At 47.0% G+C, this 15,730-nt stretch overlaps 1 protein-coding gene across 1 annotated transcript in view; it reads right to left on the reverse strand.

Moving 5' to 3' along the window:
- Positions 1–15,730, reverse strand: part of XPR1 (xenotropic and polytropic retrovirus receptor 1) — an 82,033-nt gene that overhangs the window by 23,381 nt on the left and 42,922 nt on the right. Inside the window, exons 3-4 of the mRNA XM_021404317.1 lie at positions 6,484–6,585; positions 2,454–2,677 (exon numbers count right to left, since the gene is read on the reverse strand). Of these exons, the coding sequence (XP_021259992.1) occupies positions 2,454–2,677; positions 6,484–6,585 (326 nt within the window). The remainder of the gene's footprint in view (positions 1–2,453; positions 2,678–6,483; positions 6,586–15,730) is intronic.

Raw genomic sequence — 15,730 nt, forward strand, 5'->3', positions numbered from 1 at the left:
CCACCCCATGACTACAAAACCTGTCTACTAGGCTTGCAGACACAGGAGGTGAGATAAGCAGACGACACCACATTAAAACAGAAAAGATAACGGTTGACTTCCAAGTTGCATGCAAGCCCTGACCCAAGGCTCTCGTAACACCCAGTAACAAAGATAGGTAAAGCTCAGTACACTGCATTAAGCAGCAATTGCTGTGACAGGATGCATCTGAAATACCGTACTTCATTGCACAGAAAATGCAACTTGAAAGGCTCTGCATTCCCTTCATACAGCAGTGACACATGCAAGAGTCACTACGAAACAAGCTTAGAAAATAGCTTGGAAAGGAAAACACAGAAAACAGCAGAATCCAATACCCTGGGGAGAGGCACCAACTACTCACCGAAATTATTTCCAATCTAATTACGCTGTGAGTGATTTAATACCAGACCCCTGCCATATAGGTGGGGAAATGAGGCTCGGGAGATGGGAGCAGGAAGCCAATGCATTAGTGATCTGCATTACTGCAGACAAGAGACTTTAATTACTTTCCATTGGAAGAGCCAGCATTCTACCCCGGGGAGAGCAGATCCCCGTTCCATCAATTTGGAAACAAAAAAGATGCAACAAAATGCTGATTTGAGGCAGAGATTTTCCTGCAGCCTGAACGGACACCACTGTATCCATGCGCTAGCACGACTCACAGCCTGACTCTGGTGTCCTCAGGGCACAGTGGCATCCCTTCTGGTGCCACCTCGCCCTCTGGCTGCACACATCCCAGGGTCATGCACTCAGCCACACGTTCTGCTTGTCTTGCTATTCAAGATGCTTTACTTGGCAAGGGGCTTTCTCCAGGCCCGACTCGCATTTCTGCTGGATGCTAATTGTATTTACTGAAGTCAACTGACTAATGGCATGCCTCGCCATTACAGGTGAAAAAACAGTGCAACCCGTGCAATAACATTATGCAAGATCAAGGATAAAGCAGCAGACTCGGAATCTTTGCTCATATACAAGCGTGTTAGTTAGGATGTGCACCAACGAGGCAAATGCACAGCAGCCCAGTGAGACTGAATCAGCTCAATTATTTGCCCCGTGAGTGTAACACATCACTTAATTTCTCAAGGTTGGTTTGTTCTAAGACGCAGTACTTTGTATGATCTATGTGGCTTCACTCTACTTCCTGCACAAAGGAGGACACATAGCCCCAGCTATGCCATCCTCCCAGCAGCTCACCCTCTTCTTCCTCTAAAACCTCAAGCTACCGAATATTTCTATTTCTTATAGTCTAAGCTCAAAGGTGCTTAAAATCAGTGCTCTGGGATTTGGCTTCCTACTCGGTTTAGCATACGTATTCCTTGTCTTCAGCTTCAAGACCAATTTGAACAGACTTTCTCATGCTCTTTGAAGATACGCCGTAGAAGGAAGCTCTGCTCCTTTTGTAGACCGAAAGCTATCAAATCCAGATGGGTTTTATGCAAATGTTTAGCACACATACAGTGCTCCTGGTAGCACAAGACAAAAGAGTAAGTGTACAAGACGCCTTTTTTCACCGACAGAGAGTAGGAAAGGATTTTTCAGAGGAATGACCTGTGTCACCTCCTACTGAGCTCTGTCCATACCACAGAGTGGTATTCAATTATTTCTTACAGCAAAAAAAGACTCCAGTACAAAGACATTAGTGGTAATGACCTTAATACAGATCTAGCAAATTTAAGTTAAGACCCTTAGTTTCAAACATTCCTATTTAATAAGGTAAAACAAATAAACACAATGAGATATTTTAAAGCAGAGCAAGTCCAGAAAAAAAACGAAACCAAAGAAAACCAACCAGACCTTAATAGTTCTGGATTTCTGGAACGAGATCGCTGCCTGCAATATTTATCACATCCCTTCATGCTACAAGTCCAACTACAACTGCAGGTTTGTTTCTCCATGCCTCTTTCAAAGCAAATGAGCCTGCGCCCTACAGAATTAAAAACATTTTTTTTTCCAGTGGATGTTTTAACAAGAAATTCTGATACAGCAAGGTCAGAGTCACTACCACGGTAACACCAAGAGGAAACAGTACGCTAGCATTTCAAGTTCCATCACAAATATTAGATAAAAGAGCTCCTTCCCCACCTTCCCAGCTCTCACCCTGCACAGAACAACACATCACTGAAGCACGAGGCCCCAGAGTGACTGCACTGACTGCACGTTGTGACAGTGCCAAGGGTGCTGGGCTCAGCGAGCTCAGAAAGGGAAAAGGAGAAGAGGTCTTTCTGCAGGTCAGCTGAGTGCTTCCAGCACAACACAACACCACAAGAAGTGCATCGCTGGCTGCTAGGCATTAGCCCTTTCTTTACAGTAAGCTAGGGGCCCTAAGGCTGACACAAAGTGGAAATTTGGCTCGAATGAGGCGACCGAAGGCAACACAAGCACCAAGAGGAGTAGACACAGAGCTTTCTCAAAGCGCTTCCTTCTGGGGGTACCTGATAGTTCTGCAGTAAGATGAGGCTGAGGTAGAGCTCGCTGAAGGCCAGTTTCAGGTCTTTGATATTCCTATGCTGGACACGCTCCTCGTGGGACAGGTGGAAGACCGGCTTTCTGCGCCGCGGCAGCGTGGAAGCCCCACTGGCTTCTTTCTGTGCATCCAACGTTGACTGTAGCTCCGTCCGAAGAGTAGTGAATCTGCGCTGAGCTTCTGCAAGCTTTTCTGTTGGCAGGGGAAGGAAAAAGGCAGGTGAGTGGGCAGCAACTTGCCTATCAGACCTGTAAAGAAAAGTACGTTTCTTCCCCAAACAATACGCCTGTAGGTAAGTATCGCTGCACAGAATAACCCTACCTGCCAAGCGTTACATTCAACAGCTTTGCATATTTCTTTTTTATGGAGTTCCTCCTCACTAAAGATTTGGAGGATCTGCATGTCCACTACCAGCCACGTGGCTGCTACCACTTTATACGGCAGCAAAGAAGTCAAAGAAGAAACACATTTCACGTGCATGGCTGGATTGTGGAGCTCGGAGAGCGACGCAGCCCCTTTGGCAAGCTCCCAGCGACAGACGCAGCTCCTGCTTTGATCAGCAGCTACGAGGCTGCTGGCATCTGTACACAATCTGCAGTCACCATTTCTCCCTCCCTTCCCCACGTTGCATCACACCAGTTAGAAGCACTGTCTCATTAGTTAGCAAATAAAGGGGCTGCCAACCTGAACTGAGCTATCGTTTTGATGTGTGTGTTCGGGATAAGGCCGTGCTCTTCCTAATATCCTGATTATGGAAAAAGCATCCCTTTAAACATGCTGCTTTGCCTCCTTTCAGAAAATTAACTCTTCCTCTAAACATGTTAGAAACAGCATAGCTGACAACCTATAGGATCCCAGAGGGGTTTGGGTAGGAATGGATCTCAAAGACCACCCAGTTCCATGCCCTGCTATGGGCAGGGACAACTCCCACAGACCAGGCTGCCCGCAGCCCCATCCAAGCAGCCTCAAACACTTCTTTTTGTCCTGTGCAACCTCCAGGCTTTTCCCAAATCCCACAGCCTCAGCTTCGGTGTCTGTGCTGCTGAGCACCACGGTGCAGTGTGCCAAACACAGATGGGAGATCGGTACAGGAAAACCCAGCGTGGAAGAGCATGAAAGTTTCCCTAATTTCACTGATGGTAAACTTTAATAAGAGGTTCCAACAGCACGGGGAAGGAGAACTCCTCCCTCACAGCTCCCAGAGCTCCAGCAAACCGAGGCAGTGAGAGGTGCCTGCCCACGGCCACGCAATCCCTAACACACACGTGAGGTGGGGCTGCCAGGAACACTCTTCTCCCCACACTTCAGGAACTCCCTCTGGAAGAACTGACAGAACTCTGCCAGGGGATCTCTTGGAACTGAAAGCCCGCAGATAGATAAATACGACTCGCAAGTTTGCTTTCCATACATTCAAAACGTTATATCGAACCATCTGGTGACACACTTGTCCGTGCAATCCCCTGTTGTTTTTGACTGTTTTCCAAACTTCAAGATAAGGATCGTGAAAAAAACATCACACCAAGGAGCCGGTAAAATTCCTCTCCAAGTTCCAGCCTGGAAGAACGGCCACTTGCATGGCCATGGCTATGCTCGAGAACTGCTGACAGCCACAGGGCAACCCAACAGCCCATAGCAGCTCACAGCAACCCTGCCCAGGGTCCTGTGCGCTCTGAGCAGGCTCTCTCAGACCTCCCTGCGTTACACTGACTTAGATTATAACAAGGCTCCTCTCTGGAGGATCCCAAACACAAACCAATGCTGGCCACAAATGAAACCCTACCCCTTCAACACGCATTTCTCTGCTGGAACTATCCAAAAACGTTCCTATTTTTTTGTTGTTGTTCCCTTTCGATTGGGTGCAAGTTCACTTGAGAGAAGTCCAAATAATCCCAATCTGTTTATCAGATCACATCTATTTAATGGCAGGTTTCCTTCCTGCAGAGGCAGAATAACGGCCTGGGGAATTAAGACTGTGTTTGATGGAAGCCAACAGCCTCCAAGCACAAGGCAGTGCTCAGAGCAGACCCTCCAGACAGGAAAAGAAGAGGAAATGAAACAGATCGGCAGAAGGATTAGCTTTCTTGCAAGCAGGCAATATTTACTGTCATAAACACAAGAGTTTGAGAAGCCATATAGTAAGCTTATAATAAATAGCAAGTAGCAGGTCGTGATGCAAGCCACCGCCTGCCTGCAGTTACAACAGAGCCCAACATGGCACACTTCTGACATGGGCAAGACAAGAAACGTTCCTTCGCTGGTTCCTCTATGTAGCTTCACGTTAATAACCCTAATAAAGGGTTTCCATACTATTCAAGTCACATTGCTCTCCTGCAAATAAAAGACTTATTTAAATCTTTTCACGAGAGATTTTCAAATTGCACGTATTTGCTCCTATAGCTTTTTGAAATGACAGCAAATTGAAAAAAAAAACCTACCCTGTATTATTAATGTCATTTTATACAATGAGGGAAGGGGTGTGTGCATGTGGGTGCATATGTGCTAGCAGGTCTTCATTAGGGAAAATTATCATGTGCATTGTACATATGAATTGAGAGAACTTCTTCCACGGAGTCTAGCTTGTAGCACACTGGATCTCCTACTAGAGCAGCTGATACAGCTCAGAGAGTAAGACAAGTCTCTAAGCATAACAACAGCAGTATTTTCTGATACAACAGTCAAGGTGAAACTAAACTGGGAACTGTTCTGAGTTTAGGTAGGGACATATGAATTGCATGTGGAAAAATGCCTAGAGACTCAAGCGTGCAACCCAGCTGGCCCAATAGTGTCTATCTACAAACCTCCTCTTGCCTCGGTCCTTCCTCATCCCCACCATGGCTCCATCAAAACAGCTCCACAGAGCCAGGAGAGCTGGCATGACCAGCCCAAGGGAGGTTTGCTTCCCTACAAGGAAGCTGAAGAGAGGCAAGCAGCAGTGTATACTTACTGCATTCTATTATGCTTTTAGCTATTCTCGTGTTCAACACCCAGACTCTGCTAGCAATAAAATAGCTAGCAGTAAAGCCATCACTAGGCGGTTATTAAAATACTTTGCACAATTCAACTTTGTTATCTGATCAAAATATAAAAAAAAAAATAGAGAAGGCTACCATGAAGTGCTGCAAAAGCCTGTTTCATGCAAGATGCTAATAAATCAAGAACACGTTGAGAGAAAGCATGGCAGCAGTCAGTGCCTCATTGTACCCATATTAAAACGCTTTTCCAGTTGAAAACTCCTTTCAAGCATTACCAAAAGAGGCAGAAAAGCAGCTGAGATGTAATGGTGGGTGGAACTAGAGCACGCTAGTACAAAGGCTTTTGTAGCAATATTACAGGGCAAATTTCCCGATTATTCCATTCTGAAGTTTATTCTCCAAGGGTGGGAATGCAAACTTTCTCAGCGAAAACAAACAATAGGACTTTGAAATTTACACCATTGTATTTTTGCTCAGATTTACTGAACAGGGCTGCGTACGCAGCCAGGACAAACTGCTTCTGGCTCATCTACTCCAGAACACAGCAAAAGCTAGAATTAGGTGCTTAAAATGTGGAAATTCCACTTTAGGTGGAAGTGTCAAGGTGGACAAGTGACCATGCACAGGCAAGACCACGATAGCTCTTCCTGCAAAAGCTCTGAAAACACCAACTGGGGAGCTTTGCAGTTGCCTGAACACACACAGGAGACTGTCATCACGGATGAGAAATGTGCCCTATATGTAAGCTGCCACTTAAATTTAGGAGCATCTTCAAAGCTCAGTAGGATGCTATTACAAAGAAATGAAAGCGCCTGCCCTTCATTCTCTCTCCATTCAAAAACCATGGTTGGGTTCCACATCTGTGATTAAACCAGAGCAGTCTCCCATATAAACCTGCCCTGTAATTACCTGATGGTAGATGGTAGACCTTTCATGAACACTGTGGCTATTCTGAAAGTCTGGGAGCTTCAGACTCTTTTTTATGTTGCTGCATTTTCCACAAATATACACAAATAAGCACCTTACCTGAATAGAAAATGTTGATTTTGGCAAGTTCCTTCTCACAGGTTTGGAAGAACTTCTCTTCAAACGTGGCAAAACACCTTTTTACCGTGTCTTCATCTGTGTCTATGAAACAAAACAGCGAAAAAAAAGTTGAAACAGAGGAACATTTTTCTAAATGGCAGCCGTGGAAATATTTCTTCAGAGGAAAAAAAAAAAAAGTCACCTTGTCACACAGAGGAAGAACAATCAAGTCCAAAGGGCTCTGGGGGAACACGTACTTGACTGTAAAAGGAATTGCTCCAAGACTGCAGGGGAAGATCCCACAGCAGCGGTGCTGCCCCTTGACCAGAGCTCCCATCGCCGTTTCACACCCACCACGTGCTCCCGCACACCTCACCTGCTTCATTCCCACTTCCCAGCTTGCTTGACCGCACCTGCAGGGCCACCCTGGGTGAAGATGGTGACCAACCATCTCACCAACATTAAAACAACGCCCATGCCACAGTCAGGCAATGGTGGGAGGATAAACCATGCTCCATCCCCATGTGCCCGCTCTGTGCTGACACCAGCACCCTGAAGCCACCATCTCCCTGCAGATGCTGCAGGGCTGCTTACCCTCAGCATTCCCACATCCTTGTGCAATGAGTCAGATCAGAGAAACATCTTCCAAGCAAAACAGAAGCAGATTATGCAGCAGCATAACCACCCCGATATGCCACCACAGCTCCATGTCAGTGCTAAATTCCCATATTTACCCACACAGCAGTTGTTCTGCCGTTCCACCGTGGGCAAGTTCACCAGTACGAACCTGAAAGCAAACCTCTTTAACAAAGGCTGGGTTTTATGGTGGGCTTTCATTTTTCTTCTTTGGGTTTACCAGAGCAGAAAGCCAGGCTTCAGCCTAAGCACCATCAGTGCCATGTGCCCGTGCTGTGCACTTGGCCTCTCGCGGGGCTCTGTCCTCGTGCCACTCCAGTGCTCAGCATTTGGGTTCGTACTCAAGTCCACGACCCACCACAGATATAGCTCTTGCTCTTCAAGAAGAAAGCTGGCCGTGACAACTCTATGTCAGAAAAGCAAAGGATTTTATTTAAAAGGCTTTGTTGGCCTTCTCACTGGACTGGCTGCCTTCAGCCACCATCCCCACTGTCTCATCACGATAACCTTCCTTCTCTTCACTACCTATTTCTCCCTTTATACACACTCAGGATAGTCTTTCAGCAAATTCTTCCAAAGGCTCCAGCCCTCCTCTTTTTGCTGATGCTATATCTCTGCACAGCAGCCTTTCTTCACATGGAGCTTCGAGATTTGCACTTCCAAGAAGACACTGCTCTGGTAGCCCACAAAACCCAAGCCAAGCCCTTGCTTTCTCCTGGAGCTCTATTTCCAGGGCACTGCTGAACAACACTCCTCCAAGCCAGGCTTTCAGACTTCAGCAGGAGCAAAGAGCCAGGCTATCATAAAACAGCCACTTCAAGACCTTGCTTAAACCTCTCGTGGTTGCATAACCAGGAACCAAGGACAGAACAGCTTCCTCACCCCCACCTCCAAGCTTTCACATACAAACACAGCACCGGAGGATGGGAAACAGCTCTGCTTTGGGGCTGGTCATTCCTAAGGGCAGAGTCACAGTGGTTGCCACACCATACCCCTCGGCCTTAGTGGTGAAGCCAATCTGGACTTGCCCTAATCCCAGACCCCACAGGTGTGGGCGGGTGGAGCAAGAGAAATTAGTGCGCGGTACTTAATTAGGCAGATTTTAGGCCAGCAGCTGCCTGAAGGTTTCCAAATAACTGTAATCAGAGAGAATCAAAACAAAGCTGACTTCAGGAAGGGCCACGTATTTCTGCTCCTTCCAAAATGCTGCCTCGGAAGGTAATGGGAAGCTCAGCGTGATACAGCACTAAACCAACATGATGCAAACGAAATAACTTATTTTCTACTTCATTATATTAGGAGACAATGAATGCGTGGAGCTGTTTGACTACATCCAAAGTTATTAAGAGTTATTAAGTTATTAAGGCACTAACGAGCCCCTACTGAAAGGCCTTCCAAAAAACCTTGAGATTGGGAATTCAGGTCTCTGTTTAGACCTCAAAACAAAGCTGACTCAGAGAAAAGCAAGCTCTGTATAAACCATTCAAAATCCTTACCCAAACACCTTCTCACAAAAGACATTTTGCAGACCACGGTGGATGCCAGCTTTAAAAAAAAAATAAAAAAAAAATCAGGATTTTCTGTGCAGAAAAGGTTTCCCTTTGGTAATGTTCCCACTGCAGTTCAGCAATTGAGCTGCAATAATAGACAAGTGCTGCCAAGGCTATTGCCTTTATTTGTTCTTCCCCCCAAGGCTAGGACAGGACAACATTTTCTGCCATGAGAAAATTGCCGTGCCAGAAATCGGCCTTGGATTCAGGAGCTCCATGACAACAGAAGCTGCTGTTAAAAGGCATCCAGCTACCACTGCCAAGATGGACCACTGGTAACGTTTCTTTTTGTTCTATTTCAATAGCCCTAATAGTCTTTTACCCTAAAATCCGTGCTGCTGCCATGAGCAAGGCTGCCAAGACAGCCCGATCGATACCGCCGCTTCCTGCCCTCACCTTCCTGCTGCAGACAGAGGACAAGGCAGTAAGCCCAAGAGCCTTTTGCCCTTCCTTGCTAAGCCGGAGCAATTGGGATACATTCCCATTTCCATGCTTTCTGGCCTGCACAGAGCTCACCTAGAATAGAGCCTGAAGTTGAAAAATTGACATGCAAGTTGCGTTCCTGCACTTCCCCTCACACTTGTTTCTCTGCGCATGAGAACTGGGCATCCAAATTCTTGCATTCTGCAGCTGCAGCGTAGAAACAAGTGATCGACATACAGGGCTGCTTGCTTACTCACTTCCGTGGGCTACTGGGCTGTTTGGATATGTTAAATGTTAGCCATGCCCTCTTGCTACCAAAAAGCCCTGTGCCTTGGGCTCAAATAGGGCCACAACAACACAGTACGACTAGGCTCTGGAAAATTAGCAGGCTGCCAGCTTAAAATAAATTCTAAAACAAACAGTTCATTAATGAATCATAGAATGGCTTGGGTTGGAAGGGACCCCGAAGATCATCAGGTTCCAATCCCTTCACCACCAGCAGGGCTGCCAACCACCAGACCAAGCTGCCCAGGGCCCCATCCAACCTGGCCTCGAACACCTCCAGGGGATGGGGCACCCACGGCCTCTCTGGTTGAAGAAATGCATCTGCTTCCAACCCCCACCAGCTCTTCCATCACCATTTTCTAACATCCTTGACAGCCCTATAGTCCCAAGACCGAAGCTCCCCAACCTCTCACACAGTACAATGAAGAGCTTGACAGCTAAAACTCAAGCTGCATAGCTCATAAATGCAAGAACGAAGATGACCTCTACATCCCTAATGAGTCATCCTTGTGTTTACCGGGGGATTTTTCCATGGCCAAGATTCTTCCATGCAGCAACTCCCTCCCTCTGCACAGAAAGCCACACTCCTGTCAGCTGCAAATTATATCACTCATCCAGCTTTTAGGAAATTAATTACTCACCATGCATTTTCATGCCCGATCTTGTGGCAAATAAAAGAGTTCTTATGCAGAAGTTTAAGTGTTCAGAACATAGATATAGAAATTCTTTTCTTGCTATGGGAAAAGAAAGGAAGCAAACGCTACTTCACTCACATTGCATGGAAGGAACATTTGCTGTCATGTTTCACCTTCACTTCTGAGTAACTGTATATTTGTGTGTAATGGTGCATCTCTTGGAATTCATTCCATCAACAAAAATGCGGGCCTTGAAATAAAATACTACAAAAGCAACGTGCAAGAAGCTTCATACATCAGGTAACAAAAAACATCAAGAATAAGAAAGTTTACAGTAGGCTCTATCTACTTTTCTAAACCATTTCGGATGAGCTAGTCAGTTCTCCACTTAATGACTGCCTTAGCCCAAATTAGAACTGGTTATTAAATTATTTCTCTAACTCCAGAAATAAAAAGTGACCAGTCAGGCAGCAAACGAGGTTGATGCCATCTGCACAGGCAGTGTTCGTAGGCAGGCAGGGGGAAGAGCTGCTGCAAATCACCAGCATGATTTGTCTCAGGTTTTGGTTTGCCACGTGTTGGTTCTACCGTTAACCCAGAATAAATGGAATCCATTTCAGAACACCTTTGGAAATTATGATTTTCAGGTGGGTAGAAACTCTGTTTCCTTACTTTCACGTTGCATCACTGGAAGCTGTATTCTTGTAGATGGTTTACTTAGCAGGGAAGCAAAAGCAACCTCCACAAGGTGCCTACCAGCTAGATACATAACCAAGCATCTGTGACTCTACAAGCACAGGATCTAAAGCAATAGCACTATCCTGGTAAGAAAATCAGGTGTAGAAAAGACTGGCAGCTAGACCTGAACATCACTGGGTTGACTTCTGCACAGTGCCCTTTCAGCTCCAGAAGTCTGTTCCCATTGCTGCTGTGCCTACATGTGACCATGACGCTCCAGTGCTACTATGGGGCTTACAGGACCTAGGCTAGGGGGTACCTCCCTTTTGAAGGGCAGTGAGACAGTAGCTTGCGACAGAAAAAAAAATAATAGGAGAAGTAACACAAATGCCAAGCAATATTCCAAAATTGACCATAAAGACATTGTTAGTGCAATAGGACTGATCTGAACACCAGGAGACATCATGGAGGGCCAGGACTCGCAATACCTGCCTTCCCTGGTTAAGAACAGCCTTTAAATTCTTTTTCTTTTCAAGGAGAAAAGTGAAGATTTATTAAATGCTTTAGAAAAGGTTCCTGGAAAGCTGAACCAGAAATACACCACGCACTTAAGAGCGAAGAAGAGAGGGCCATCAAGAACCATGGCTCCAGATGAAGTTTCACACTACAGCACACATTATTCAGGGGCCAAAGAGCAGAGAGGAGTGGGGTTAAGAAGCTTGCTCCATGCATACCAGGGCCTGCCCAGACACACAGACCAGCTGTGCCCAGTTGAAGCAAGCAGCCAGCGATGCCAGTGGAGATACAAGAGGTTGGTGGAGGGACCAGGATGGCAACAGGCACGTCCCTGGCTAAACAACGTGCCCGCACATTCCTCCAGCTGCTGACAGGCTGCCTGGAGACCTGGCTTTCCTTTAAATGAAGCAGGCCTGCAGCAATAGTTGCACAAAACCCATTTCCCAGTTCACACACCTGTGGTGAAGAAACGCAGAGCCTCGTGTTTTATCCAGCTACAAGAGCTGAAGAATTTCCTTCCTTCTGGAAATTCACATGCATGGGTGTAAAGGATGCTTCCCCAAGCTCCCAGCTTGGTCCTTAAACCAAGCAGACAAACACGAAAGAAAAGCAGCAATAAAGACAAGGAGCAGCATGGAACACCAAGACCAGAATTGATGACTTAAAATCAGGTGTTCCAAGCTCAAATCCAAGTTTTTCCCTATATTCACCTACCCCACGCGTTCCTTCAGCCTGGCAAAACTCAGTGATTTCAGCAAGCCCTCCTCTAGTCCGTGCTACAGCTCCCAAGCTCCTAGCCAAGAGATGTTTAACATGCACCTGCTCTAGAAAGGGCTGGGGGAGATCACTGCAATCCTATAGATTTCAGCTCAAATCAATGGTGGGAGTAATTACCACGGGGACTGGCAACACAGCACCAAGGGGAAATTAAAGGAAACTCAAACACTCTGGTGCTGAGCGTAGCAGAGATCCCTGACCCTAAAACCCATAAATATTACTTTCCTGCCCCACCTCGTGAAGGAAGGTCACGCTTCATGGCATGGCAAGAGAACCAAGAGGAAGCTTTCCCATCTTTTTCAGTGGGAATTTGTATCTATCAAGAAAGACATCCTCTCAATCTTGCCAATAATTTAATCAAGCAAAAAAAGATTGTTTGCCAGAGATGAAGCTTCATAATAAAATGACTGTTTATGCTTCTTTTATTGAGCCTACGGTTTTAACGGTCCTGCTCCCAGACTTTTAGCAAGCAGTAGCAATTACCTTCTCATTACAACAGACTGCTGACCAAAGCCTGGCTGCAGCTCAGCTGACACTGGGGAAGCCCACACCGCTGCCTGGAGCTGAGCTCACGTGCCCACACCTCAAACAACTCAGTCATTAAAACTTCCATCACTTCCAAGCATCTAGCTGCAGTTGCTGGAGATGAGCTAGATGCAAGCTACAGCTTCCTCCTGCAGGCTGCCAGCAGTGATGCTGAAAACCTTGAGTGAACTGGTGCCATTTGGAGCGTTCCAGCTTTTTAAAAACCCATGGAGGAACAGGGCGATGCTGCCAGCAAGGCAGGACGGGACAGGACGGGGAAGGGGAAGCCCAGCACACCGCATCCCAGGGAGACTTCCCCGAGGACAGGCAGAAAGACAATGGGGCTAATGGATCGAGAGCCGTGCTGCGTAATTGGAGCTGATACCAGACCTCCTCCCATCACCCCAGGAAGCCGCTGGCATCCTTGTAGCAATTACAGAACAAACAGGGCTAGGAAAGTTAAGGAAAGAAATGAAATGACTAAAAAGTGGCAGCAAGGAACAGGTGAACAAAGGGAGCGCCAACCATCAGCAAGGAAAACAGTGCCGCTGTTAAAACTCTTCTCAAGCACGCGGGAGCGCGTTTGCTGGGGATATCAAAGCCAGGGGGAGGGCAATGAGAAAGGGAAGATTAACAAAGCTGTGTCTGGGGAAAGACTTCAATTAATATTAAGAGCAACCAGAAAGAGAAAACTAACGACGCAGAACAAGCGACAGGCTCCCCATACGGGGAAGCGGCACAAAGACAAGCCCGCTATAAACGCACTAGTGATGGCTTCATCCCCCCCCGGGGAGCAAACTATTCCAATTTTTTTTATTTTTTTTTTTTAAGCCAGCTATTAAGAGCAAACAGTTAGCGAGAAGATAATAAGCCAGCAATTATCAGATGAAGAAAAATGCGTTTCCACGGCGTCTCGGAGAAATGGCACAGGGCTGGAGGGCGGCTCCGTGCTAGGTTTTACCAGGGGACCTCTACACTCAGCGCTCGCCTTCTTCCACCTTCCCAGGAAGGAGGAAATAAAAAGGCTTTCTCATTCTCATCAGTGGTTACGCCGCTGTCTTCGTAAATGTTTTGCACAGCCCCAGCTGAGCCCACCCTGCTGCTCATTGGGACCCCACTGATGCACGATGTTCCAGCCCAGCAAGCAGAAGCCCCTCGGTGCACACAAGTCTGGGGCAATTTCAGTTCAGGATTCAATGGCCTTGTTTGCTCGCCCGTGCCCCAGTCCCCAGGCAGGAGCTACAGGAAGCATGTCTTTGCCCAGAGCAGCCTGGAATCCTTTAGAAAAGGGTTTTTACACCCCAAATGAGAAGAAAGATTTAGAGGCATGTGATTCCACCCCGACATTCTCCCAGCACCAACACGCAGCACTGCTGGCACTTTGTAAATAAAGCAGCCAAAGGAAGCATTCAGTGATTTCTATTGCTTACAGAACAAAACCTGGCGGGACAGGAATACACAAACTGCAGACCTAACTGCCAGCACCAACGGGCTTTGCTTCCAGAAACAAACTAGAAGCAAGCATACGAAGGAGGGGGAGGAAACAAAGGGCCCAGCTTCCTAACCCACCTCTTGCTTGCATCTCCAAGAGCACTGCAGAACCTTGCAGCCACCATTGCTGGACCTCTGCTGGGGAGTGTGGCAAAAGCCCAAGTTACACTGCAGTGCCAGCAGGGCAAGTGGGCAGAACTATGTTTCCAATGACCCTGAACAGACAGCTCCTTGAAGAAGCCAGCTTTGCCTTCAGGCTGTGCTACCAGGCAGCGTCCAGTGCAGGGTCAGGATAAGCAGCCCAGCTTTACTCTGCACATCCCACACAAAAACAGGTTTTAGAACACATTGGTATGGTGCTGTTCTATGTCAATAGTTGCACTAGCTTTCCAACACAATGGGGAGATGGAGTTACAGGATGCATCTCAGGTATAAGGGACCAGTTACCCTCACCATTTTAATTTCTCAACCTTACCTTATGCCCAGGCACTTTCTCTATCAAGGGTGAACGAGAGGCAGCATGCTTTGCTGTGAGAAACCTGCAAGCCTTTCAGACCTCGGCTTTGCTAAGTAGCAGCCAACAAGGTACTGCCCGCTGACTTAGACTCTGCTGCTTGCAAAACTGCTTAAATTCAAGATAGCTCCTTATTTAAAGTATGGATGTTAGAAACAAAATAGAGAGCCAAGCACACAAAAGAGCAGCAGGAGAGAGCAGGGAGGAGCACAGAGTTTCTCCTACCCGTGCTTTTGCCATGCTCCAGGAAATCTGGACGTGGCGATGCACAAAGTCTGCCCTACTTCTCACAAAAGCAGAACCCAAAAATGCGATTCTCACCCCAGTAGCTGTGCTTGAGCCTTGCAGGCAGTCACTAGGACTTCAGAAATAAGCACTGCTCCCAGCAGATGAGCAGCTGGAACACAGAGCTCACTGCCGGGGAGCAGGAGGCTGCCACTGCCCCACTCCACAAACCCACCCGAGGGTGAAAAGCAGGAGCTAAATTCAGAGAGGAATTTGGGGAAAGGCAACACCTCAAGGTGTTTGCAGGGAAAGCAATCTGTTCCTCGAAAAGAAAAAAAGGAAACTGGGTATTACAAGGTTATTCTGCGCTGTTTCAAACTGTCAGCAAAGCATCAGCACAAAGTTGTTGCTGTCCCGATTTTAAAAACCCTGCAAGGATTTTAACGTAACCTTTAGGCAAACTGATCCACTACCTTAACCACAAATAGAGTGAGGATGGCCTTCAAGGTGACAGCATTTCCTCCTCACCCAAGTTAAGTGGGTTTTTTTTTGGCAAGCGTCTGGGAGGAGGGAACGGGCTCCTCGGCAGCAGGACAGCACAGAGGGACAGGGGATGGTGGGGAAAGTGCAAAACATCACCTCTACATCACACAGAAGGGCAGAAGAACCGTTTTGCCACAGTCACACCAGTATATACCAGCTCCAATTGGTCCCGGGGCTTTATTTCAACCCCCAAGAAGCACGGAGGCTGCCCCAGTTCATTCACTCAATTGATTCACCAACTGTTCTGAAACATGAATAAATATGTAAGCAGCTACTCTCCTCTAATTAGTGACATTCAGTGAATCTAACCCGGGAGCCTGGACCTCCAGCCCCTGCTTTTTAGCTCTCAGTGCCTCCCCCCTGGGAACTGAATAGCAATCAGGTATGTAATGCAGGGAGGGCTGCTTCTGGCTTCCTATTTAAGGCGGAATATAGGGGGTGGGGCAGGG

This window comes from Numida meleagris, chromosome 7 (genome assembly GCF_002078875.1).
Source record: "Numida meleagris isolate 19003 breed g44 Domestic line chromosome 7, NumMel1.0, whole genome shotgun sequence".
Lineage (NCBI taxonomy): Eukaryota > Metazoa > Chordata > Aves > Galliformes > Numididae > Numida > Numida meleagris.